Source organism: Tamandua tetradactyla, chromosome 14 (assembly GCF_023851605.1).
Source record: "Tamandua tetradactyla isolate mTamTet1 chromosome 14, mTamTet1.pri, whole genome shotgun sequence".
Classification (NCBI taxonomy): domain Eukaryota; kingdom Metazoa; phylum Chordata; class Mammalia; order Pilosa; family Myrmecophagidae; genus Tamandua; species Tamandua tetradactyla.
The window spans coordinates 30,337,548-30,363,403 of record NC_135340.1 but is presented as its reverse complement, the minus strand read 5'-3'; the positions used below and the strand labels follow the sequence as shown (position 1 = coordinate 30,363,403).

Below are 25,856 nucleotides of genomic sequence, written 5' to 3'. Positions count from 1 at the left end.
TGAGAGTAAATGCCCTAGTCTTCTGCCTTTCTAGAAGGCATTCTGTACACTACTCAGAGATTTCTGATGCCTACATGAGAGGGACTTCAATAACCTTCTTTTACTAGCTTTCCTGTTATTGGTTTTATCCTGCACCCTCAGTCTGTTTCCTGAGCTGATCTCCCAAATACAGATTGCCTATAGCCAAGCCCTTAACTCAGGTTCTGCTTTGGAGAGAAACCAAACTAAGACCATGCTTCTGGTGTCCTGGCTCCCAAGGAACCTCCAGTTCTGGCCATTGGCTGGGCCAAGGCCTTTATTTTTATTTTTTATTTGAACCCATTCCCTCACTTCTATTCATCTCCCAAGTCTTCTTCATAACTTTTCGTTTTCAAGCTTTGCCTGACCTCTGTTCAGAGAGGGCCTTTTCTCAGCATGTCTCCACCGCTACACCTTTTCTTCTTGTCATCTCGATGTAGTCAGGTAGTGTGGTCCCTCTACATTTGCATGCTATGACTCCCCAACCAATTTATAATCTCCTTACACCTCTCTGCATCCCCCACTCCTCCCAGAACCTAGTACTATGCTGACGCAGTAAGAGCCCAGAGGGTAAAGAGGCTGGGACAGGGCCTGTGCTGGTTTGAAAGGACGTATGTCACTTGGAAAAGCCATGTTTTAATCTAAATCCCATTTCATAAAGGCAGAATAATCCCTGTTCAATACTGTATGTTTGAAACTGTAATCAAATCATCTCCCTGGAAATGTGATTTAGTCAAGAGTGATTATTATAAGCTGGATTAGGTGATGACATGTCTCCAACCATTTGGGTGGGTCTTGATAAGTTTTTGGAGTCCTATAAAAGAGGAAATATTTTGGAGAATGGAAGAGATTTGGAGAGAGCAGAGAATGCTGCAGCACCACGAAGCAGGAGGTCCATGAGCCAGCAACCTTTGGAGATGAAGAAGGAAAACACCTCCCTGGGAGCTTCATGAAACTGGAAGCCAGGAGAGAAAGCTAGCAGACGACACCATGTTCGCCATGTGCCATTCCAGCTGAGAGAGAAGCCCTGACTGTGTTTGCCATGTGCCTTCTCACGTGAGAGAGAAACCCTGAACTTCATTGGCCTTTTTGAAGCAAGGTATCTTTCCCTGGATAGATGCCTTTGACTGGACATTTCTATAGACGTGTTTTAATTGGGACATTTTCTCGGCCTTAGAACTGTAAACTAGCAACTTATTAAATTCCCCTTTTTAAAACCCATTCTGTTTCTGGTATATTGCATTCTGGCAGCTAGCAAACTAGAACAGGGCCCAAGGCAAGAGGTGGGTGGGGTAGGTTGGAGGTTGAGGAAAAGGGAGACTCAGCAGGATCAGGAAGCCAGGAAAGGGTAAAGACAGAGAAGCTGTGGGAATGGGTTGTCTTGGTCACCTTCTCTGCGGAGTGTAGGCCAGGAAATCCAGAGAGCATAAGGGCTGCAGAAGTTGAGTTATGGGGGGATTGGGGCCAGAGTTGGGCGGGGGTGGGGGTGAGGGAAGGAAATCAGAAGCTGGTCCCAGGATCAGGATTCAGCAGGGTGTCCCTAATCACCTGCATAACCAGGGAACCTTATCTGCACCCCTTTAGTTTATCCCGTTTCCTGGGGGAAGGCAGGCTGTCACACGCCTGGACGTGTTAGTGATGGGAAGGAGTTGGATGAGGGAGGAGCCCCTGGAAAGGCCCAGGATGAGAGCCCCACCTTGTTCCTCCCCATTGCCTCACCCTCTGCAAACGTGACAGACATAGGATAGAAGTAGCCACCTTGCCCTCTGCTCCTTCACTTTCAGCTTCCCCAGGCCCCCAACCCTGCTTGCTTCCAGCTGGGTAAGTAGACCTGCGCAACCATTTGTGTTCCCCACCACCTGCCTTTGCCCTGAGGGATAAGGATTGCTGCTGGAAAGAAGGAGGGGCCAGGCTAGAGGGGTGGAGGTGGTGACAGGCTGTGAGTCAGGACTGGGGGCCTGGGTACCATTGGGCTCAGGAAGGAACTAGGAGCATGGGAACTCTGCTGTGTGGGAGCAGTGAATCTGGAGCAGGGAGTAGGTTTGAATTGGGGTCTGAGGTCCTGAAGGGTGTAAAGGCCCCCACATAGAAGAGATGCAGGATGCAGGAAGTTTGGGGAGGCAGAGTCCCATCTCACCTGGCATCAAGGGTAACCAGGCCCTGACGGTACTTTATGGTCCCTTCCAGCCCCCTACAGCACAGGAAGATGCCGGTCTGCTACCATCCTCCAGGGAACGAAACCCTGCTGAGCTCGCAGGCCTCGCGGGCCACAGGCACGGCCTTCCTGCTGCTGGCGGCGCTGTTGGGTCTCCCGGGCAATGGCTTCGTAGTGTGGAGCTTGGCGGGCTGGCGGCCCGCGCGGGGGCGGCCGCTGGCGGCCACGCTCGTGCTGCACCTGGCGCTGGCCGACGGCGCGGTGCTGCTGCTCACGCCGGTCTTCGTGGCCTTCCTGGCGGGACGGACCTGGCCGCTGGGCCAGGCGGGCTGCAAGGCCGTTTACTACGTGTGCGCGCTCAGCATGTACGCCAGTGTCCTGCTCACCAGCCTGCTCAGCCTGCAGCGCTGCCTGGCCGTCACCCGCCCCTTCCTGGCGCCCCGGCTGCGCAGCCCGGCCCTGGCCCGCCGCCTGCTGCTTGCTGTCTGGCTGGCCGCCCTGCTGCTGGCCGTCCCGGCCGCCGTCTACCGCCACCTCTGGAAGGACCAGGTGTGCCAGCTGTGCCACCCGTCGCCGGCCCACGCTGCCGCCCATCTGAGTCTGGAGACCCTGACCGCCTTCGTGCTTCCTTTCGGGCTGGTGCTCGGCTGCTACAGCGTGACGCTGGCGCGGTTGCGGGGCGCCCGCTGGGGCGCCGGGCGACACGGGCCGCGGGTGGGCCGGCTGGTGAGCGCCATCGTGCTCGCCTTCGGCTTGCTCTGGGCCCCCTATCACGCCGTCAATCTTCTGCAGGCAGCTGCCGCGCTGGCTCCTCCCGAAGGGACCTTGGCGAAGCTCGGCGGGGCAGGCCTGGCAGCTCGGGCCGGAACCACGGCCTTGGCTTTCTTCAGCTCCAGCGTCAATCCCGTGCTCTACGTCTTCACTGCCGGGGATCTGCTGCCCCGGGCAGGTCCGCGTTTCCTCACTCGACTCTTTGAGGGCTCCGGGGAGGCACGAGGGGGCGGCCGCTCTAGGGAGGGAACCATGGAGCTGCGAACTACCGCCCGGCTAAAAGTGGTGGGGCAGGGTGAGGGCAATGGGGACCCTGGGGGCGGGGTGGAGAGGGACAGTGGGAAATGGGAGCTCTAACATCAGACCCTACAGGAGGGCCTGCTCTTCCCACCTCCATCCATCCATCTCCTACAACTCAGGGAACAACTCTGGGCCCTTCTTTAACCATAGTTTTGGATCTCGATGGGCAGAATTGTTTTACATCTGGGGCAGGCCCAGGTTTCTCAAAACCAAAGGATTGCTAGGTGGTGACGGTCCGTATAAATGAAATTTGTGTGCTTGCTGGTTGGCATGTGCCCATGTGCCGGGACTGCTTACTTGTTACCATAGCTATTATTGTGAAATACAACAGGAAGCCATTAGATGATGGCTTTAAGTGTGTTCCTCCAGCTAGTTGGTCATGCCTGAGTTGTACTGAAGCCACCGGGTTCCCTGCTTGTGGGTCAGGCATGGACAGGGCAGTGTCAGCCTTCAGTGACATCTTGAATTGCCCTTCCCAGTCCAGGGGATTAGTTCCCCTAGGACAAGCCACAGAACCACTATGAAAATAAATGGAGAAAAAAGCAGGAAAGCTATGGGAGCTTAGATGAGGGGTGAGGATAGAGATACACTCTCTGGCGCCTGTAAGAGCCGGCTGGGGAAAGTGCTGGCCCTGGAAGGGGAAGGTCAATCTGTGGGATTTGAAAGGAAAGTTTTCCTGTCTGTCTTGTGGTTGGTACAGTGAGGGAGGGGAATACAAGGAGGGACAAGTATATAGAGGCCACTGGAATCTGAAACTTACCTTCCTCTCCAACCATCTGCTCCTCCCCTTCCCTCCCCACTGGACAGAAAGACTGTCCAACTTGGAAAAGACCGTAGTCAGCCTCTCGCTCAACCAGGGGAAGTTTGTGGGTAAGGATGAGAGTATGGGGAACAGCACAGATATTTAGAGGACAGGAAGAATTTTTCAGGATGATCCCACCTCTCTTTTCTCTCCGCTTTTTGCCAAGCCTTGGTTCCTTCTCCTGAAGCTGCTAGCTGTTCTTCACCCCCATCCCAGCACTCCTCAGCCCCCAACATTTGAACCTCTCTATTTCTACATTTAAAAACTTCTGTGTCCTGGCACTTTTGAGGTTGGTGCTGTAGGATAGGATACAGTTCTTTGCTGGGGACATCCACGTGCATACACATGTGGTCACTAGGGTGACCAATTGGTCCCCAGTTTGCCCAGGACTTTCCTAGTTTATCAATGAAAGTCCCATGTTGTAGGACCACCGAGTCCCTGGAAAACTGAGACAGATGGTCACCCTGCCCATTACCCAAGTCTCTGTTTTAGTGACTGTCCACACCCTAGAGAAGGGCCAAGAGAGAACAAAGGAAATCCAGTCCCCAGGGTCATGCTGGAGCCACCGTGCAGCATAAAATTAGATTCACGTTGGAGCTCTGAACTTGGAGGCAAGGAGTGTATGTAGAGTGTCTGTTTAGTCCTGGGTAGGGGGAGAAAGGCCATTGAGGGAGATGCAGGTACGAAGCAGCTCTGGAGAGGCGGTAAAGACAAATCCACCTTCTATCTGAAGAGGTCTCTCCCAAAAACAGACTGCTTGGGCTTCTTCCTGTTCTCACACACTGGAACATAGGTTCCCTAACTTCCTGTTACATATTGGCCATCTCACACACCCTTTGTGGTCAGAAAGCCCTTCCTCAACTCTGACCTCAGTTCTTGCTGCGGTTTCAGCCTATTTCTTTTCATCATATCCTGTGCCTGACAGCTCCTGGGTCTCAAAGCAGAGTGAATGGGGACACTGGTAAGGGACCTCAGCAACCACCATCATACCCTGCGTCTTTGTTAAAAAATGACAGGGGAAAGTGAAGCAGGAAGGCTCAAGGTCAGATGGAAGGAAGGACTTTTCATTTCTTAGTTTCTGCAGGAGAGTTCAAGTAGAGGAGAATGCATTCCTTCATGGTAAGGGGAAAGGGGACCCTTTGAGGGCTGTGTCTCTTTCACATTGCTGATTTGCTCTGTTGGCTTGGTGGACAAGAGGCATCACTGCCCCCACTCCTTCCCTCCTATTCCCCATGATCCAGCCATTCTAGCCTGGCCTCTACTTTCTCTGGTAGGAAAGAGGTGGTGCTGAACCTCCCAGAACTTAAATTCAACCTTGCCAAGGTTGCCACACAGGCAAGCACAAGACAAATGCTTGGGGGAAGGGGAAGAAATTGGTATCTGTCTCTTACTAAGGAGACCATTTGGACTCTGGCTTCCTCCAAAGGGAATGACAAAGTGGTTGACCGAGAATAGAACCAATCCTCTCAAATGAGGGGAGGGGCGGGGATTGCTGGAAGAGGACTCTGGTCGCCGACCCCCACCCCCCCATACACACGTTCACTCATGGCTTGAACTGAAGCCAAGGGGAGGATGCTAACTCCTTCAGCATTTACCAGCGTCGTAATGATTCATACTCGAATCTAGAAACTAGCTGCATCTCCAAACTTCTACACGTCCTATTAATCTAAAAATCTACACTGTTCAAAAAATAAAGCTACCCAGTATTCTAACCTCTCAATCTGAGTCTGTTTTCCCTCTCTGGCTCCTTTCTCTCCGTCTCCTATATGACACATCCTATTATTCTGTCCAATTCTCCGGTCTAGACCTGAATCTTAGAGCCACACCCCAGCCTACTCACTCACTCCCCGCACCCTTTTTCCCTCTGACTGCCCCTTCCTGGGCACTTCTCATCTGGCCCACCCCTGAGGAGTCCTCCTCTCTGCTGGGTTCTCCTGAAACACAATTTTTTTCTTCCCCACTAGTGAAGGGAGGGGGTGGGGGTTCAGCACCACCCTCAGGAAGATGCATCTTCTCCCTCCCCTGTTCCGTGGTACTTCCTCTCTGGCTGACTGAGCTGACAGCGCCCAGACCCGGGGCCAGGCCCCTGGCACTGGGACAGTCCCGGGGAGAGGCCACACCACCCTGCCCCAACCCTGGGATTGGCATCCGCTTCTAACCAGCAACTGGCAGTATCTGTAAGTACCCTGGGAATGGTGGTGGTGGGGTGTAGCCATGACAGAAGGTGGAGGGGAATCTCTGAAGAAAGGCTGTCCGGTGATAAAGGGGTTGGGAGGATTCCTCCTGATCTCCTGTCTGCTAACTCCTCCCCATCTGTGTCATTCCTGGTGGACCCTGAGCATGTCTGGGGAGAGTGGATAGATGACTGCAGGAAGTCAATGGGACCGAGGAGCTAAGGTCCTGGCAGGGGCCAGAGAAGTAGCCTTTTGAGGGTAAGGCATCCATGAGGCAGGCCTGCGAGTTTGGTTTCGGGTATTGGAGTCTTCTAAGGGAAGGAAGCTCAAGGGGTCTGGAAACAGTGCTGCAGCTGCTGTCACTATAGATTTTGCAATTGGGTCTGTGGCAGGAAGGGGCCCCACGGCCCAGTTAAGAAACCAGGCTTTCTCTCTCCTGAGCATATCATGTCCCCTGAGGACAGGTCAGTCGGCAGTGATGGGGGCAGTGTATTGTGGGGGAGCCTTGACACTGCTGATCCTGGAGACACACCGTCGTTCTCAGACGCGGGGTGCCCAGGGAGTCAGGAGACCTTGGGGCCCCTCCCCTCACGCGCCTGCCCGCCCTCACTCCCCAGGTCCTTGCACTGGCCATGAACAGTACATCTCCTGCAGCATCCTCCTCAGCAAGTATCATGTTCGTCCTCTCCCTGGCCATCATTCTGCTGTCGGTGGCACTGGCCGTGGGGCTCCCCGGTAACCTCTTTGTGGTGTGGAGCATCCTGGTGAAGATGCGGAAGCGCTCGGTCACCGCCTTGCTGGTGCTGCACCTGGCCCTGGCTGACCTGGCCGTGCTGCTGACCGCGCCCTTCTTCCTCTCCTCCCTGGCCCACCGCACCTGGCTGTTTAGACTGTTTGGCTGCCTCCTCTGCCACTACGTCTGCGGCGTGAGCATGTACGCCAGCGTGCTGCTCATCACCGCCATGAGCCTGGACCGCTCGCTGGCAGTGGCCCGGCCCTTCTGGTCCCAGAAGGTGCGCACCAAGGCCGTCGCCTATCGGGTGCTGGGGGGCATCTGGGGGGTGTCCGTGCTGCTGCCGGCGCCCGTCATCGTCTACCGCAACATGCAGAGGCAGAACGACACCACCCTGGCCTGCAAGATGGCCTACCCCAGCGAGGGCAGCCAGGCCTTTCATCTGATCTTCGAGACCCTCACGGGCTTCCTGCTGCCCTTCCTGGCCGTGGTGGCCAGCTACTCGGACATCGGGCGCCGGCTGCAGGCCCGGCGCTTCCGGCGCAGCCGCCGCACGGGCCGCCTGGTGGTGCTCATCATCCTGGCCTTCGCCGCCTTCTGGCTGCCCTACCACGTGGTGAACCTGGCCGAGGCGGGCCGCGCGCTGGCCGGCCAGGGCCCCGGCTCCGGGCCCACCGGGAAGCGGCTGCAGCTGGCCCGCAACGTGCTCATCGCGCTGGCCTTCCTGAGCAGCAGCGTGAACCCCGTGCTGTACGCGTGCGCCGGCGGCGGCCTGCTGCGCTCGGCCGGCGTGGGCTTCGTGGCCAAGATGCTGGAGGGCACGGGCTCCGAGCTGTCCAGCACCCGCCGCGGGGGCACCCTGAGCCACACCGTGAAGAGCTCCCGGGCCTCTCCCGAGGCCGCGACCACCGAGAGCCTCACTGCCTCCCGCGAGACTCTGGACTGAAGCGGACTGGGGCGTGGTGCTGGAAAGCGGCCCCTTTTCCTCTTGGTGGAACGCCCGCGCGCTGGCCGGACCCCACTGTGTACGCCGAGGTGGAGAATGGGCTGGGGCGGGGGTGTGGAGGAGGGGGCAAAGGAGGAGCCCGGGTCCGCCAGACCCAGCGCAGGCACGGGCCTGGCTCCCGCTGGCTGCTTTCCTATTAAAACTGAAGTCTTCATTCTCGTCAACCCTGTGGATGGGACGTGTGTTGTGGAAACTGGGGGGACTCGTGGGTGGCCCTTTTGGAGTCCTTCCCAATAGCCCTTTACTTCCCAATGATTTTCAATTCCGGAAGGATGAAGGGATGAAAAGGCACACATAGAAATCACCTCTCCTTCCAGGTGATTCTGTGGCAGGTGGTCTGCAGATACACATGGAAAAACCCAGGTCTACAGACTCCTTAAAGGAGCTGAAAAGGAAGATGATCCATGTAGCCTCATCCTCCAGATTCCCTGACTCAGGGAACTTTCTGAGAACTTAACACTGCGTGAAACTGTGTACTCTGACTCCTGTGATAGGTATCACTGTTCGCATGACTTCAACTTCCTGCTAATAATCTTTGCCCTCTCTGCAGCAGATGTTCTAGGGAGTCCCCTGCCTTTCTTTCCTCTCTCAAGAAGGCCTTATTTGAGAGCCACGTCATCGGATTTTATTCCCTCGCATTCTGCAGCTCAGCCTTCCACCAGCTGCGAGCCCGCGTCTTGGCACAGGGTGGGGCTGGGGGCCCTCTGTGGCCATGGTCACTTGTACGAAAGAGATTCCCAGAAGCCAGAGGGATGTTATTTCCTAGGGATGACTGTTGTCTTTGGGAGTCTTGGCCCTGCTCTATTAGATATCTAGGCATGAAAGCATCCCCCATGGGCTCCAAAATATGAGCAGGTGAGAATAACCATCGATGCTCCAAGATCCGCATGCATCAGCATCTGTGCGGAAGCTTGTAGAAGGAAGCAGGGCTGGGAGGGGGCATCTAATGGACCTGAAGAAAGGACAACCCCTACATTGTCTATAGGTACTCGCTGGAGAGCATGGTGGCTAATTTGAGAACAGCAGCTGAAATTGGGAGGGACTCTAATAGGTGACTTCCCAGGCCTCTAGCCCACGCTGCATGGTAAGCATGTAATAGGTGCTTATTTAGTTTCTGTGGAATGAAGGAGGGTCAAATGAGTTTCTCTGGAGATTCCTTCCAAGATTTGTGGGCAGGCGTAGAAAAGGACAAATTATTGTGACTGCATATGACTAAAATTCCTTATGCTTCCATGGTATACAAAATGCTGGCACCAGCTTGGCAGGCAGGCTGAGGCAGTCGTCTTCACGAGCTTGCTAAACAGAATCACACCCTTCCAATACACTTAGACTCATTCAAGCTCATATTTGCACACTCATACACACAAGCACTCAGTTTGGCCTGTGAAAAAGTCATCCTGCTGAAGGGCACAGAGAAGGCATTTCTTAGCTGGACTAGAAGCTTCTGGCATCAGTTGGCTCTAGACATGACAGAGTTCTTTTACTGAAGATCTCAGGAGTGGAGAGGAGGAGTGTTTGTGTGTGTGTGTGTGTGTGTGTGTGTGTGTGTTGGGGGTGGGGGGCTGTCCTCAGCCGAGGCTGGCCGAGGGCGGTCCAGTTCGTGTCAAGTCTGTGTTCAGGAAGTAGGTGCAGAGCTGTCCTTTGCCTTTGACCTTGATGATGCCCCGGCTGTAGCAGGTGTAGCCCAGGGACTGCAGCGCCCGGGCTGTCTCCTCTGTCACCTGTAGTTGGAGGGAGGTGAGGGCCTGGGGGCTGGCCCTAGCCTCGTCCTCCCCTACCTACCTCCCATGTGGCTCCCTCACTTGGATCTTGCCCAGGACTCCTGTACTCTCCATGCGGCTGGCCACGTTCACCGTGTTGCCCCAGATGTCGTATTGAGGCTTCTGGGCACCAATCACACCGGCCACTACTGGTCCATGGTTCAACCCTGACAAGGGAGAGTGGCAAAGAGGAGGAAAAGGGGAAGGGAAAGCTCAGGGAACTGGGGGGCCTTAAAAGAGACGCGTATCTCTGGGGCTGGGGGAGTGTGTCTCAGGGAAGGGGTGGGTGAGCCTCTCAGCTCCCTGCCTAGCAGCTCCATGCCCCATCCCAGCGCACTGGTCTAGAAAGGGATCTGAGGATGAGCTGGGGTGCAGCTAACAAAGGACCTTGGGGGAAGGGCTTAGAAAGGTGAGGAAGTGCTGGACTGCCCCAGCAGGAGAGGGCCCTTACCCACACGCAGGCGGAAGTTGTTGAATGAGTGCTTGTTTATGACGTCCAACTTTGAGCCCAGCGCCACTGCAAACTCCACCATGGTGCCTAGGTGGCTGCAGCTTCGCTCCGCGTCCTGCAACAGTCCACACACCAGGGTGGGCCCATGATGGGACCGAATAAAACGAACAAGTAAAATTAAATTAAAAATAAAAACAAAATAAAATAAATCCCACGTGTGGGCCCACCAGTGAGAACCCGATGAGGGTCGGGAGGTGAGGAAGGATGCTACCTGCTGTGCATCCTGTCCAGAGGTGGCATTTAAGCCTGTGGCTGCCATGTAGGTGCTTCCGATGGTTTTGATCTTCTCTACCCCACTGAACTTCGGCTTGGAGAGCAGCTGTAGAGAGAGGAGGCTGCGTCCCCAGTTTCTCTAAGGTCTCTCCCCTCTTCCAGAAACCTAGTTCCAGGCCTTTGGAGGCTAAAGGACCAGGCTGCAGGGTGAGGAGTGGTGGCTGGAGGGGGAGGGTTGGTACTGCACAGACTTGCTGGAGAGAGCAGAGGTGGGGCATCAGAGGAAGGCAGGGGGAGGTAGGCAGGGGACGACTGGCCCCATGGCCTGGAGAACATGTGATAGGAGGGAATGGGTGGACGTGGGACCTGGGGAACCCTGGTGGTAATCACCTCATCAAAATCAGCAATTATCTCATTGAGCAGCCGCAGACATTCCAGCCCTTCATGGTTGATGTTGGATTCGGAGTAAAACTCCTTAAAGTCCGGGACTGAGGCGAAGAGGACACAAACGCACTCGTAGGACTGGTGGTAGAGGTCCTGGATGGGGGAGGAGGTGAGGGTAAGGGGTGTGCCACCTTCTTCCCTCTTTGAAGTCCGCACAAGGCCCTTCTCCCTTTGTCCACACTCTAAGCCTCTCTGTTTAAGAAGGATTCAGAAGAAGGGAGAGTGGCTGGGCCAGGTTACCCCAGGGATGTGACTCAGGAGTCAAAGATTGGGTCTCATTGTGATTCTAGAGAGGCAAAAGTTTGGAGTCAGGATCATCCCCCAGCAGCGAAGGGGATAACATCTAGTAATGATGGGATTAGTTCTGAATTTCATTCACAAAATGGGTGCCATGAAGTCCTTGTTCATTCTCAGTTCTGGCTCTGAGCTTTCTAGCAGGCAATGTGAAGAGAGAAACAGGATCTTTTACAAGATTCCCAATGTCCATAAGAGAAGAAACCAGAAGTCAAGTTGCTCCTGATCGTGAGAACAAAGAACGAACAGTGAAGCATAAGGTTGTGAAGTAGACTCTGAGCTGTTTCTTTTAACATTCCTCAATATAGGCCAAGGTATTTCCATAGCAGAGAGGACAAGATGGTATCGATACAAATAAGATAATGCAAATATCTGAGTGACTTTCTGATGGTGTGACAAAAGCAAGAGTTTTGAGGGCTTAGAGCAGCAGCATCCAATAGAACCGCCTGTGATGATGGAAATGTTTTATATCTGTGTCATCTAAGATGATGGTGCTTGAAATGGCTAGTACGACTGAGGAAGTGAATTTCCTATTTTAATTCATTTAAATTTACATGAAAGCAAATGGCTAGTGGCTACCATATTGGATAGAGGAGGTCTAGAGAAATGGGTGGGTTATATGCTTCAGACAACCCCCATCCACACTCAAGTAAGCGTCTGAGAGGTGTGGAGTGGCCACGAGCTGGAGAGCATACTCCTTCTAACTAAGAACTTGAAACACAGAGATTCTGTGCTCACCATGGCAGAGCCCGAGACCTTGTGAGAACAGAGGCACCTGCCTGAGTGGCTGCCTGACCTGCTGCAGGGGAGTCCAGAGAGGATGTACCAAGAGCCAAGACTTTCCTCTGCAGTTAGTCCCTAGGGTAGTCCAGGGCTTAGGAGTCAGGGGGTGGGTGTCACCTCGTTGCGCCGATTCTGGCCAATGAACTGGGGGGCCACGTGGGCAGGAAGCACGTTCTCCAAGAGCAGCCGAGTCAGGTTCTCCATGGTCTCCGTCTCCTCCCGCTCTTGCCTCAGTTTCTTCTTCCACAGGAAGTCCAGGCGGCAGTAATACTCATTCTGGGGAGGGTCCCCAAGGTGGCCATTGGGAGAGTACACAGGAGAAGCCCTCATTCCTGAGTGACCTTCTCACCACCCCCGCCCATGATGCCTGATCCTGCCCCTCTCCTCCAGGTTAAAGTTAAGGCTTAAGGAGTCACTGTTCCCGGTGAGACTGCCCTTCAAACTAGATTTAAACTAGGGTGTACAAATTGGTAGCTGATTTGTTCTCAAGCACGGGCCTTCCTAGATTGGTGGTAGGGGCAGAGAGGATTTGAAGGCACGCCTCTCGGGGAGTAAAGAGGAAAGAAAGGGAGCAGGAAGGCTTACTTAGAAGCTTCCAACAGGCATGCCACTTGGGCTCAATCCTGGAGATGTAGGATTAAAAGAAAGGGTGAGAGAGACCAAGTCACAAATGTTGGGGCGCCCTGGAAGGCTGAGCGGGGTGACTTACCTGCCGAGCCAGAACGAGGAGAGTGAAGAAGAAGATGAAGAAGGAGATAGCTCCCATCAGTTTGGGTTCCTTCAGCACCCCTGGCCTGAGGAGGCCATGGATCAGGGCTGCCACTCACCCTGCCCCTTTCTGATGGCCTCCACCCTTCCCCCAGTGTCCATGCAGCCCTCAGCCTCCCTCCGACATTGTCCTATGGGTGGTTCAGGTCTGTGAGGCAGGAGCAGCTCTGCTCGATCCCATGTCACCCCTATCCCAGAGGGCGTGGGCACCTCTGTCCATTGGCCAGGCGTACCTGGAGTCCGAAGGGCCCAGATAGAGGCGGGTGACGAGGCAGTCGGACAGCCAGGCATGGGAGTGCAGGAAGAGGGAGCAGGAGGCCACCAGCCAGAGCAGCAGCAGCAGCAGCTTCAATTCGAAGCTCATGTGCAGAAAGAGGGAGCAGGAGAGGAAACCCAGCACACAGCAGTGCATGGAGTACTGTGGGACAAGGCAAGGTGGTCAGAAGGCACACTCAGCAGCTGGGGGAGCAGCTGAGCCCCTTGTTCTGCCCCTCCCAGGGCCCCAGTCCCATCTGGGGTGGGGCAGGGAATGTCATACACACAAGCCCACACCAGGCATGACTCATGTCTGTTCCACTGGATGGAGAACCTTCAACTAAGTGGGACAGGATGGGTTTGGGGATGGGAGCTGAGGAAGGGTCCAGAGAAGGAGGTTCAGGGTTGTGGGGGAGCACTCACCGGGACACTGATGAGAGGCAAGGATCCAGGGAGCTCCCAGGAGAGATTGAAAGCCCCGGAGGACACATTGGGAGCCCAGAAAGGGCAATGCGAAGATGCTGGGGAGAAGAACTGCAGAAGGAGATGAGAAGCTGAGCTGGGTAGGCAGTTCTTGGCACAAGGGTGGTTTGTTGTGGGTTTCAGCTGACCTAGGGATGAGTCAAGGCCAGACTCTTCCAAAGCGGTGGATCTGCCATTTCTGGTTGGTGAGGGAGCCTCAGTACTGGGGTCCTCATTGGGGGAAGGGGATTGTGGAAGAGGGTGCCATGAGCCCTAGTCTGCCATGGATCTGCTGTTTGATCTCTTGCCAGCCACCCAACTCCTCTTGCCCCCAACTTCCTCTTCTCTAACTTGTCTGGGGCAGTGGGAAGGGATGATCCGTAATGGAATTCTTGAAATTAATAATTCTAAGTCTGAAAAATCTCAGAATATTTTTCTATTACAAACTATTACAAAATCACACTGAGTCAGCTAAGTAAGAAAGATCTGCCTACACGGTCAAGATGCCCACCAAGGTGGAGCTGTGGCCTCAGATGCTAGACTGCAGCCGATGGTCATTTTATTCTTTATAACTTGCCCAACACTTCAGCAACCCTGGCCTTAGTCTAGCTTCTCCCAAAACCAAGGGTCTCCTTTCAGCCCCTGGCAGGTACACCTGATAGGTGGACATGGAGGGCCATGTCCTCCCCTCCACACCCCTCATCCTCACCAGGTTGGTAATGGCCATGACGAAGACAAGGAAGATGGTGGCAGTGCCCAGGGCCACTCGCAGGCCGGGCCGGGTGGTCACCAGACCAGACAGTGCAGGCAGCCAGTGCAGCATCTTGGGTCCTTTCAGGACACACCTCTGTGGGAATTATACGTGGCTCAGCCTGGGGCTGGAGCACCCCCTTCAGGCCAGGTCGCACCCAGGACCCCAGGGTGCCACTTCACCACCAACCCCCAGCCCCTGCCACTTCCCAGTCCATCTCACCGTCAGGTGCTCTGAGAAGCAGAGGAAGAGGAGGAGGAAAAAGAGGAGGAAGGTGATGCTATAGGTGATGGCAAGAGCTGGGGGCCTAAAGGGAGACAAGAGTGAGGCTTTGATGGTCCAAAACTGGCCCCTTGTGTGCTGTGCTGTCTGACTGGGAGCATCTGGGGAAAATGGTCCTGGTTCTGGGTTGGCTGCTGATGGGAACTGGGCTGATAAAATATAGTAAATTCTGATACGTTTGGGAAAGTGGAGGGCAATGAATGGATGGAACAGGAACTGCTAAGGTAGGGACAGTATTGGAGGTGGGTAAGGGGTCCGGAAGAGTTGCCAAGATTGCATCAGACCAATCTCCTGGGACTTTAAGACGAAGCTCTTGAACCTGGCTAAGTACTGAAGATGTCCTCACCACTCCTAGCAGTGAACCAGGAACGAGGACCTACTTAGAATGGTCTAAGACTTTGGACTTCTCTGGTAGTCTGCTTCCTCATCGACCCCCTGGGAACAGAATCTCCCTCAAGTGGATGTCAGAATGAAGAGACCGACAAGTGGAAGTGTTCAGGCTGTGACAGAGTCCACAGGATGCATGATATTAAGATGAGGGCTGTGATTATTATTGCAACCTCAGAACATGTGTTTCCTCTGTGGGTAAGTGCCTGGGGCTAAGGGGAAGGGGGTGGGGGGAGAGTATGAGCATTGGGGGGCTCCCCTTGCCTGGGGCTCTCTCACCTGTTAGTCACCAGCATCTGGATGATGAAGTTGGAGAAAAACACCAGGAAGGTACAGGCTGCATAGTATTTGAAGGCGGGGAGGGCAGAGAGTCGATACTGGAAGGGAGGGGGTGAGGATGGGGGGAGTGGATCCCAGAGCACTGAGGCATTCCAATGAGAGAGTCAATTCCAGGCAAAGGGTAGGTCCATCTGCTTCGCTACCCTCCCTCTAGTTCATTCCCACACAGTGCCTATTGGTTCCCCAAGGAGCTACCCTTTCCCCCCACGCACCAACTGTTAAGTCAATATACAGAGTGATTTTTCCTTTTGGAGAGAGGCACAAGCCTCTTACCTCCAGGATCAAACGCTGAGCACAGCTGGGTAGAGAAGGTGGGCCACAGGGCATGACCCCTCCCCGGGGCCAAGTAAGTAAAGTTGAGAAATCCTCAGGTGCCACCCACTCCCAGCCCACCTCTTTTTCCATTTCCTTCTTTCTGAAGTACAGGGTCAGTGGGTTGAAGTCCTTTGACTGCTTCCACTGTCTGGGTGGAGGTTGGGGTCCATGAGTGCCAGAGATGAAAGGGCAGGGCAGGGTAGAGAGAGGGTGGGAGGAGGTGTCAGATGAGTCTTCTCTGTGCCACAGCAGGAACGCCCCTCGCTTTTCTCTGGATGATCAGGGAGCACCACCCCTCCTCCCCCACAGGACTTCAGGGTCCCCACCCCTCCTGGCCATCTTCTGCTCCCCATACTTCTGAGAGTTGAGCTGTTCGATGACCTGGAAGAACTTGGCATCCCCGGTGTCCAGTTCATCCTCTAGTCCCCGGGGGGTACGGCTCCTGCACAGCGAGAGCCCCATCTGTCACTTGACTCACAAGTGTCTGGGCAAAGCAGGGGGGTTGGTGGTAGGTCACACGGGCAGCCCCACTGCCTAAGATACTTGGGCCTCCTCACCGGTCCAGGCTCCACTGGGGGCTGAAGGAAGCCAGGGCCTTCTCCTGTGGGAGAACATATTGGGGTGGGGAGAGATAGGGAGAGGGAAGGGGTGAGGATGTGAACCGTGTACATGTTCCGGGCATAACCTTGACCGTGAGCATTTGACCAGGCTACTTCTCTGCCTCTAATGACTTCTCTCTCCCTCCCCCAAATCCCATCTGCCCTTGAAGGGACAGCTCAAATCCCATCTCCTCCTTAAAGTTTCCTCCTAACATTCTAGATACCCAGGATCTTTATACCTTGATTTTCTACCACTTCCTAGGCAACCTTTTATTTTCCATAGGCTTGAGTGGCTTTTGGTTCTCTGTGCCTCAACTTCCCTAAAGACGGAAGAAACTCCAAAGGCAAGGACTTGCCCATCACCCTTGCATGTCAAAAAAAAAAAATTCTTGTGGGTTTAAATTGAAATGACAATGTGGAATATTCTGACTTCCCCCTGACCTTTTCTGAGGTCAGTCAAGCTAAGCTGACAGGTGGCGGGGGCACGGAGGGTGACAGTAGGGGGAAAGTAACAAAAAATGGAGAAGAAAAGGAAGGAGGAACAGAAATAAATCTGGTCATTGTCATTTTCTTCTTTACCCAAAAGACCGCACAGTATATGCGGGGAGGTTGAGATGCACACGCACATGCCGCAGGTGGGGGCAGCTGCCAAGGGGGAGAACGAAGGTGGGTGGACTGCTGTCCAGCACAAGTGTGGTGGCTGTTCTTCCCTGCTCCCCTTGGTACGAGACAAGGAAGCAGGGGCCCATCAGTTCCCCAAACCTGGTATGTGTGAAAGGAGAGAGGAAGGAGAAGAGAGAGAATTGTCTATTCTAGATATGGGTCCATTTATGCATCTGTACTTGGGCCTAACTTTTTTCAAATTACTTACCTGTCCCCCAATGTGTATAAGGTCCCCGAAGGCAGGGAAATCATCTCATTCATTTCTCCCTCCTTAATAACTAACAGCTAGCCCAGTGCCTACCACATAGTAGGTGCTCAGAAAATGGGAACGGAATGAATGGCATATACCAACACAAACACTGTGTCACCAGCCCAAAGCTCCACAGGGCTCCAGGATAAGCTGATGATAGTGAGTGTAAGGTTTCCTGTAGTGGTAGGGGTGAGGGTAGCGCAGTACTGTGAGTGTGATGGCTCCCACCGAGTGCTGTGCTCGGGAGCGGTGGGGATGGGAAAGTTTATGTTTCCACAATTAAAAAAAAAAAAGGCGGATGAAAAAGACAATGACAATTAAATACAATACAGGATCCTGGATTAGATCTAATAATGGAAGAGAAAAGGTCCAAAAGGACATATTGGGACATAGGAAAAAATTGGAAAATAAAATGTAAGATATACACAACTAATGTTTAGAAAATAAATGGATATTACGGATGGATGGACAGACAGATAAATAGATGTACAGACAGAATGATACAGCAAATGTGGCAAAATGTTAAAAGTTGTAGCTCTGGATATCTGGGCGGGGGGGATGTCAGGGATGTCGGGGTTTTCTGTATAGATTTTGTATTATTTTTGCAACTGTCCTGTAAGTTTGAAATTTTTTCAAAATGAAAAGTTGTGCGTGTGAGAGTTTTAAGAGTAAGCTGATGGTTATTCTCAGGATTTCTAACATTTGACCGAGCCCCTGGAAGTTCAGGGTCTGAGAAGTGAATTTCTGGGCTAGTGAGGGTCTGCCTCCATCCTAACCCTTCTGAGTCTATGCTCAGTGGAGACTGCAGGGAGGCCTGGTATGGCCTGGGGGGTGGGGACACCCCCACCCTGGTGATTTTACCCAAGGTTATCTTGCAGTCCTGAGCGCCTAGCAAACCCGTACTCCACCCCCACCCCTAGAGGCCTCATCCAACAGCTGAGCCTTGGATGGTTCCTTCCTCTTCTTCTTGCCAGCTTATCCCTTCTGACCTCTCCCTAACCCCATGTGCAGGCTTGAGGTTCAGTACTTCTCTGGGTCACTGCCACCAACCACGCCTCTCCCTCTCCGCCCCCTTCCGCTCTCCCCCACATTCACTGATTTCTGCTTACTTTCTTTACGGGATGGGAAAAGGAGGTTGGAACACAGAAACAGTACTTGGGAGTCACCCCATAAATCCAACCAGTAGATCACATCCAGTAGAGAGGATTCTGGGAAGCTCTGTAAAGGTGGCTGAGATTGCTGAACAGGTTTTGGGGAGACTAATTAAGATGGGGGAAGGCAGGCCGACGGGACAGAAAACTAATCCTGTTGCAGACCTTTAGGGACAAGATCGAGGTCCTTGCCTAAGGGGGTTCTGGCAATGCATCACTGAGCATCACCCCAAGAGCCAGCTGGGGGATAGCCAGGCTCCTCCACCAACTGGCAGGCCCCCGATTACTGAAGGTGCTACACTGGGGATCAACCAGGAATCAGCCCCACCCTAGCTTACTTAGACAAGTGGTGGGCTAGCTCCCTGTTCCCTCCCTCAACTTTTCCTGCGATTCTCACTGTGGCCTCATTTTATCCAGATAGAAGTGCTGGGGAGTAGGAGCGACGACTCATTTACCCCAGCATCCCCAGACCTAGCAGGGATTGAAGAAGAGAGCATGCAGTCTCAGGAATCAAGTTAAATAGAGACATTTCCTGATGAGAATGAGCGTGCAGCGCTGGAGTCAGAGTCAGGAGGCAGTGTGGCCTTCCACGTTTGTGGTTTCAGGGCAAGAGGCTCTCCTGGATGGGATTTGCAGATAAAACGACTGTCTATGGGGATCTTTCATCTCCAAGTTGAACTCAGAGGGCAGTGATCTTTGTCAATTCTCTGGAAGAAAGGGTCTGGGGCACTGGGTTAACTGGTTCAGAACTCTTGGTGTCAAGAGTCATCAAATGACTCACTGGTGGTGGGTGTTGGGGAGGCTGGGAGCAGAGACACAAGGACAACGGGGGTGGGTTTACCGAAGTGTTGGGAATGCTATGTAGATGCACGTACCGGGAGAGGGGTAGAGGTCGACACAGGGCTGTCTACATGACTCAGATGTGCAAAAGGCTTGGCTGCACCCCACGACTCCAGGTAGCGGGTCATCAGCAGTGATGGACGCATCTTGGGACCCTCGAGGGAGGACAGCAACCCTCCTGCCGTGCCCTTCTCATCTTCCTCCTTGGCCTGGGGCATAGCAGGACTGACAGTAAAGACCATAGATGCTTCCCTTTTCCTTCCATCCCCTACCCTTCTTAGAGGCTTATGCCACCCATCCCCCACCCCCACTAGTTTCCAGGAACTCAGGCTCTGGCAGAGGAGAAGAGATCAAGCCTGTTGGTTGTGTGTGGTTTGGGGGTCACAGGCCCATAGAGGAGAAGCGATCAGGCCTGTTGGTTGTGTGTGGTTTGGGGGTCACAGGCCCATGGAGTCCAGGCTGTGCTTTTTACCCGGGGATCAATGACCAAGTAGGTAGGCTCCCCTAGCTCCCGAAGGTATGGGTCCCGGTGTTCCATGGCCGCATCCTCCACAGCATAAGCCCCTTCCAGCAGGGCCAGGGTGGCCGCTGTGATGTGCACCCGTCTGGAAGGAGGGGGATATGGGAGTCAGCAGGGAGGAGCGAAACTTCTCATTTCTTTCAAAGATCATTCTTAAAGGTCTGACTTCAAGCAAGGTCCTGTGCTGCAGAAGGAGCCTTCCCAAACCCCGTGCAGTCCCCTGTGAGCCCCACAGTGGACTGTGCTCAGTTTCCAGGGTAGCAGAGGTAGCAGGTGGGAGGCCCGAATTGGGCTCCTCTAGTAACCACCTGGGACCCCACGTCTCACCCTGGCACGCCACCTGCCTCCATGTGGTTGGCCAGTGTGACGTCATGGGACCAGACATCATATTGCCACTTCTGCAGCCCGATGACCCCGCAGAGCACACTGCCCGAGTGCACGCCCACACGCATGTTGATGTCCACACCAGTGGCCGCTCGCAGTTTCCTGAACAAGGTGAGTGTGAGGTGGTCCAAGTCCTGCCTTTGGCCCCATCCCCGCCACACCTCTACTTTCTCAAGAAGGATTTCCATTGCCCCGTCTGCCCCTCTATGTCCCTCCCTCAGTTCCCTTCCTGCCCTGCCCCCGCCCCGCCCCGAGCTGACCTGATGGCCCGGCACATGTCCAGCCCCATGCGCACACAGTTGATGGCGTGGTCTGGCAGTGAGAGCGGCAGCCCGGAGACGCAATAGTAGCAGTCTCCCAGAATCTTGATCCGCATACATTCATGCTCCTGGAAAAGTATGTGTGTGTGTGTGTGTGCAGGTGTGTGTGAGGGGTCGCCTGGTTAGAGGCCAGAGCGGGCAGGAGGGAGCTGGGAGAAGTGGGGAGCCAGTATGACACTCCTGAAGAAATTCCGAGCTTGTCTAGGGGCTTCTCCTCAAGTTTTGGCACTTGCTTGACTTGACGTGGGGCTGGCTCAAGTGTCTTTCACAGAAGGGTTTCCCAAGGCTTGGGATGTGTGTGGCTCTCCCCAGTTTTGACATGTGTGGAGAGTATCCAGATTTAAACAGATAGAAGCAGCCGTGGGATGGAGGTGATTGGGGGGACTCAGTATTGGATTATTTGGGGACTTCCCTGGGTCTCAGCAGGTGGATGGGCTGGGGTAACAGAGAAGAAGTTTCTCTTGGAAGGGCTTCCCAGGGTTAGAACATCTGACAATGTCTCTAGATTTGGTTGTAGTGTCCAGAAAAACCCTTGTTTAAGGTTTGAGAATACTTGGGGGTATTTGAAGCACCCCTTGAACTTGGGACATCTGAAGGGATGTTGCAAAGTCTCTCCAGGTTTGAGGTATATGACAGGTAGTTCCAAAATTAGGAATGCTTGAGGGGTTTCCTACTTCTGTTGGAGTATCTGGGAGTCCATATGGGCTCTAACGTGATACTGGATTTTATAGTGGAGGAGTTTCCTTGGAAGGGGGTTCCCAGGGTGGGGGTGTTTGAGGGTCTCTGGATGGGGAGGGGGGTCCCTGCTGACCTTGGCGATCTGGTCGAACTTGCCAAACAGCTCATTGAGCATGAGCACCAACTCCTTGGGGGAGCACTCGCTGGCCAGCCGGGTGAAGCCCACGATGTCAGCATACAGCACGCTGGGCAGGGAGGACTGTATCAGTGGGGCCAGGGTCTCTCGGCCTATGGCTTCTTCCCCTCCCACTGTCCTTCCCACTACCTGACTCCCTGGTGCCTCTTGACATAGAGGCTGTGGAAGTTGTTCGTGCTCTCTGGTCGTGATCCCTGTCCAGCCTGCAGTCGCGCCATGATCTCTGCCTTCATCTCTCGGGCCAGGTAGGCAGGAAGGATGGACAACAGGAGGTGTTCCTGGGGGATGTCACTATGTGTATCAACCCTCTTGCACCCATCAGCCAGGGCCACCAGTACCCCAAAACACCCTGGAGGTGCCTCTAGTATGTCGACCCCCACCCTCGCCCCACTCCAGGTCTTCCTCATAGTACAGGGGCCTCCAACACCCCATCCTGCATTTTTCATCTTTAGGGACTGAACTCTCTAAAGTGATGAGTCACTACTGAACTCAGTTGGTGCTGAACTCAGTGGTGACACCTGAATTAGGGTCCTTCATTTAGTATCACAACATTCTAAAGAGCTTTCCCAAGCTTCAGTTTGTCTGAGCCTCAGGACAACCTTCCAAGGTGGACAGTAGCCACCTCTTACAAAAGAGGGGTTAGAAGGTCAAGTAACTTCCTCAAAATTATCCAGCTTGTGAAGCAAGCCAGGTTGCTCCTTCCAAACAGCTGCTCTGTTCGAGCCCTTGCCGCCCCGCCCCCCTGCGTCCCAGGACCAGCTGACCTGGTGCTTCTTCTCGGTGTCCAGCCGCCGGCGGGAGTGCAGGGAGCTGAGCGCCTCCCGGAAGGTGGCGCGCAGGGCGCGCTCCATCAGCGCCTTGTGGTACGCTCCCGCCACATTGCCGCACAGGAACAGCACCGCGTTTGCCACCAGCTGTGGGTGAGGACCAGCTCAGAGGTCGTCCGACGGGGTGGGGGTGGGGCCACATTGCTGCTGAAGTTGGGGGCGATGAGGGGCTGGAGAGGACCTGGCGCTACCGTTAAAGACCAGAGTAGCGCCGGACAAGCGGTGGCCACACTGTAGGGTTCCGGTGAGCACTTCCCCTCCCCATGGCCCCTGCTTCAGACCCTTGGCTGCTGCACCAGTATGACGTCATAGGTCTAGAAACCTTTGCATGTGCCTTTGCTCTGCCTGGAATACCTCTCCATCATCATCCCCCCAACCCCCTCCCCACCGCCCCACACAGAACAAAAAATACTAAAGCTCAGATTTTACCTTTCCCATATATGAAGTTTCCATTATCCACATCTGTCCCCACCACCCTGATCCCCGGGTGATCTAGTCTCACCATGATTCCTTCCCCTCTGCACCCAGAGCCATCTTTTTGTTGCAACAGGCATTTACTGCACTGGTCCACGAGCTCCAGGAGGGCACGGTCCCGGTCTGTCTGTATTTGCACCCCGCACCCAGCTTTGCGCCCTGCCTTGGAATCACGGCTTAGCAAAAGTTTGGTGAGCGCCAAGACGAACCAAATAGCGGGCGGCGGGGTGGGCCGTGGGAGCACCTTGTGTTCGCGCTTAGTCACCTGCGGCAGCAGCGCCGGCCGCGAGTCTGGCTGCGGCCCAAGGTACAGTCCGAGGACCAGGAGGTGTGAGAGCGACGAGGCGAGGCCCGCGGTGGCGGCATCTCGCATACCCAGGGGCAACATGGCGTACACGGTGAAGATGACGAATAGGAAAAAGGACACCTGGGGCGGGGAGTGGGGAGGCGCGGTAAGCTGCAGGGCCATGCGTAGCTGCTCGTGGCCTGGGTACGGGTTCGAGGTCTCAGCGGCCCGCGGCGCCACCTGCCTCTCCCTTCTCACCTGATCCCAGGCGCTCACCACGCCCCCGGTGAACAGGAAGCCGTGGCCGAGCGCTAGCAGCGCGACCCACACTAGGCCTGACAGGGGTCGCGTCCAGCGCTGCAATCGCTGCTCCCGGGAAGCCAGGCCCAGCAGCAGCGAGAAGCCGGCCAGCGCGCACAGCACGGTGCTCAGGAAGCCCGGGTCCGAGGCCAGCTCCTGTGCGGGGAGGCACGGGTGGCAAAGTTGGGATGGGGCGTTTGGGGCGTTGGCCCTTGGGGCAGGGAGGAACAAACCAGGCAAAGGAAGAGCAGGCAGCTCTTTCAGTTCTTAAAAGTATCTGAAAAGGAGGCGGAGCAGTTCTGCTTGACACTTGCATTAGGGATGAATCTGCAGATGAATATCTGCAACTTCAGCTGTTTCAACCTGATATTTCATTTGCACGCCGATATTTCATTTGAGCCTGATACACGGGCCCTGAAGATAGGTCTATTCACAAATTGGTCATTTGTGAGCAGGAGTCATTGCCCCCCGCCCCCCGCCCCGGGGTCCCTGGGTGAAAGAGCCCAGCTCACAGGAGGCACTCAGGAATGAGTTAGCTAACTCAGGAGACTCCCGGCCCCGCAGCTCGCGAGGCAAAACTCGGGCAGCAGGGGGCGCTCGCGGCCCGCCGCCACCCTCCCTCGCCACCCAGGACAGCGCTCTCACCACCTGCCTCGGCTCCTGGGAGCAAATCCAGCCGCTGTGCCCACCCTTTCACCCCACCCCTCCCAGGACTTCGGGATGGACCAGCAAGGATGGACTGGTCTCTCCTAATGAGTTTCCAATTTGCCTCCGAGGAGTGAAAATACAACTGGGAGCAGGATATTTCCAGAATTGGGCTTGAAGACCCCCTGGAAGTGGGTTTATTTTGGGATTGCAATGAGATCGGGATGGAAGGTGTTTTCTGGGTGTTTGTGGGTACAACTGTCCCCCAGGCCCTTAGAAGGAGAGAAAACCAGGAAATGAATTCTCCCGGGACCTGGGTGGAATTTCCACCCTGGAAAACTGGAAAATCCGGTGTTGGATTTATTCTAGAACCAGTAGCTCACAGAAGTTCAGTAACGTTTGTCAGAGCCGGGAGATCAGTTAGAAGCTTCTAGGGCTCAGCTCCTTCCCCGTGCAGCCCTAGATAGAGACCGTGGCCCAGAGGCGTGGAGGGACTTTGCCCAGGGTCACTACAGTTCGAAGCAAGGTCCAGAACTTCTTTCCAGGATCTCAGTAAAGAAAACACGTTGAAAAGAAAGACCTCATAAATTCCAACCCCAAAAACATCTCCTAGGCGGGGGCCGTCCCGCTAGCCCGCAGCCGAGAGACACCGCCCGGGAGGAGGCGCCCCGCTCACCCTGCCGCTGGCCCAGGCGACGGCGGGCAGCGCCACCAGCGCGCACAGCACGATCACCAGCAGCAGGAGCAGCAGCGGGTACTGCTGGCTCAGGCTGTAGTAGGTCTCGTAGAAGAGGTCTTCGCTGGGGGGTGGCGGGCGGCTGAAGAGGCGGGCCATGGTCTCCCCGCCCCCAGTCCCGGGGCTGCGATGTCAGGGGGATGGGAGGAGGGCGGACGCCTGGGCGGGGTGGGGGTGGGGGGGTGGGGACGAGGTGCAGCGTGACCGCGCCGGGCCAAAGAGGCCGTCCGAGGCCCTCCCGCGCCGGGCCGTCCCCCCGGTACCCGTCTCTCACTCGGACCCAGCCGCTGCCACGTCGCGCCCCCCACCTCGCGGCAATCCCGCCCCATCCTCCCGGCGGCCTCCCAGCCGCAGGTGGGGGTCTCCCCAGTCCTTCCCTCCTCCTTCCTCAAGGAAGGTGCCGAGGTGCCATAGTGAAGAGCCTCACAGCCAGAAGACAGGGCCGGGGGTGGGGGGGGTTGATGCGAAGGAGCCCCGGGGCCTCACAGCCCCCGCCCCCACCCCCGGGGCCTCACAGCCCCCGCCCCCACCCCCACCCCCAGCCCCGCACTCACTGCGGGCGCCGCCGCCGCAGCTGAAGTGGACGAGGCCCGGGTCGGAGCCCGGCGGGCTGGTCGCCGAGTCACGCCGAGAAGCTAGTGGCTCAGGTCCCGGGGCGACGGGAGCTTCCCTCCCCGCGCGGCGGCCCCCTCCCACTTCCCCTACGGGACAGCCCGGCCCCTTCCCGTGCGGGAGCTGGACTCTCCTGGCTTCCTCCCCTATTGATTGTCTCTCCTCGCACCACCGCCTTGTCGCTGCAGCCCCTAATGGAAGGGGACTGCGGACCGGGGGAAGGGGTGGGGGGCGCCTGACTGTGCGGAGACGGAGCGGGGCTGGCCATGGTGTAGGGAAGAACAGGGACCCGCTACCAGACAGGGCTTGGGGATCTAGGGGTGCGCATTCTCATCCCCTCCCCGACGCGCTGAGCAGTCCTTTGGCTGCGGCTGAACTGCCCATGTTCCCGCCGTCTCAAGCTCCGCGGGAAGGCCACTTTTGGGTGTAGTTTTGTGGGAACATAACTTTTCATTCCCGGACTCCTGCTGAGGGCCAAAAGTGTTCCCCAGCTCGGCAAGCAACGCGCTTGGGCTTGGGCTGGGAGGCTGATCTCCGACAACCAGGTGGCATGCTGCAGGACGTGAGAAGGACAAGGGTCTGCGAATTCCAGTGGTGGCTCCTCCAGGGCCTCACCACCCTGCCTCTCAAGCCCAGAGGAAAAGAGGGAAGGTGGGCCCACAGCTTTTATCCCCAGAGTTTAGGCTTAGGGTAGGGTCGCACTGCCCAGCTCGGGAGGAAGCACCCCGCCCAGAGATTAGAGTGGCCGGTGGGGGTGGGGTGGCAGCCAATCCTTCAGGATTCCTTCCTGCCACCCGCTGCTCCCAGACCCTGTCTGCCAGCCCCTGGCCACCCCCAGTCCCTGGCGTCACT

At 55.5% G+C, this 25,856-nt stretch overlaps 3 protein-coding genes across 4 annotated transcripts; 2 read left to right on the top strand and 1 right to left on the bottom strand.

The window, feature by feature from the left end:
• The first annotated feature begins 1,743 nt into the window (after positions 1–1,743).
• Positions 1,744–3,585, top strand: LTB4R2 (leukotriene B4 receptor 2). Its single transcript, XM_077127079.1, has 2 exons — positions 1,744–1,839; positions 2,206–3,585. Exon 2 carries the CDS (start codon positions 2,225–2,227, stop codon positions 3,299–3,301), a length of 1,077 nt encoding a protein of 358 aa, XP_076983194.1. The 5' UTR covers positions 1,744–1,839; positions 2,206–2,224; the 3' UTR covers positions 3,302–3,585.
• On the top strand, positions 3,022–9,481 carry LTB4R (leukotriene B4 receptor). 2 transcript variants are annotated; one of them, XM_077127080.1, is made up of 3 exons: positions 3,022–3,122; positions 6,011–6,223; positions 6,838–9,481. In XM_077127080.1, exon 3 carries the CDS (start codon positions 6,853–6,855, stop codon positions 7,897–7,899), a length of 1,047 nt encoding a protein of 348 aa, XP_076983195.1. In that variant the 5' UTR covers positions 3,022–3,122; positions 6,011–6,223; positions 6,838–6,852; the 3' UTR covers positions 7,900–9,481. The 2 variants fall into 2 exon arrangements, with proteins under 2 accessions (XP_076983195.1, XP_076983196.1); XM_077127081.1 differs by lacking the exon at positions 6,011–6,223 and having other exon boundaries at positions 3,029–3,122.
• On the bottom strand, positions 9,482–25,856 carry ADCY4 (adenylate cyclase 4). Its single transcript, XM_077127071.1, has 26 exons — positions 24,947–25,856; positions 24,333–24,551; positions 22,970–23,167; positions 22,691–22,852; positions 21,889–22,038; positions 21,254–21,402; positions 21,062–21,173; positions 20,191–20,318; positions 19,874–20,032; positions 19,499–19,631; positions 19,062–19,235; positions 16,081–16,124; positions 15,879–15,965; positions 15,602–15,671; positions 15,149–15,246; positions 14,423–14,507; positions 14,159–14,296; positions 13,411–13,521; positions 12,966–13,150; positions 12,674–12,758; positions 12,082–12,240; positions 10,834–10,980; positions 10,442–10,549; positions 10,171–10,285; positions 9,762–9,886; positions 9,482–9,680 (listed from the first exon to the last, which is right to left on the bottom strand). Exons 2-26 carry the CDS (start codon positions 24,489–24,491, stop codon positions 9,528–9,530), a joined length of 3,234 nt encoding a protein of 1,077 aa, XP_076983186.1. The 5' UTR covers positions 24,492–24,551; positions 24,947–25,856; the 3' UTR covers positions 9,482–9,527.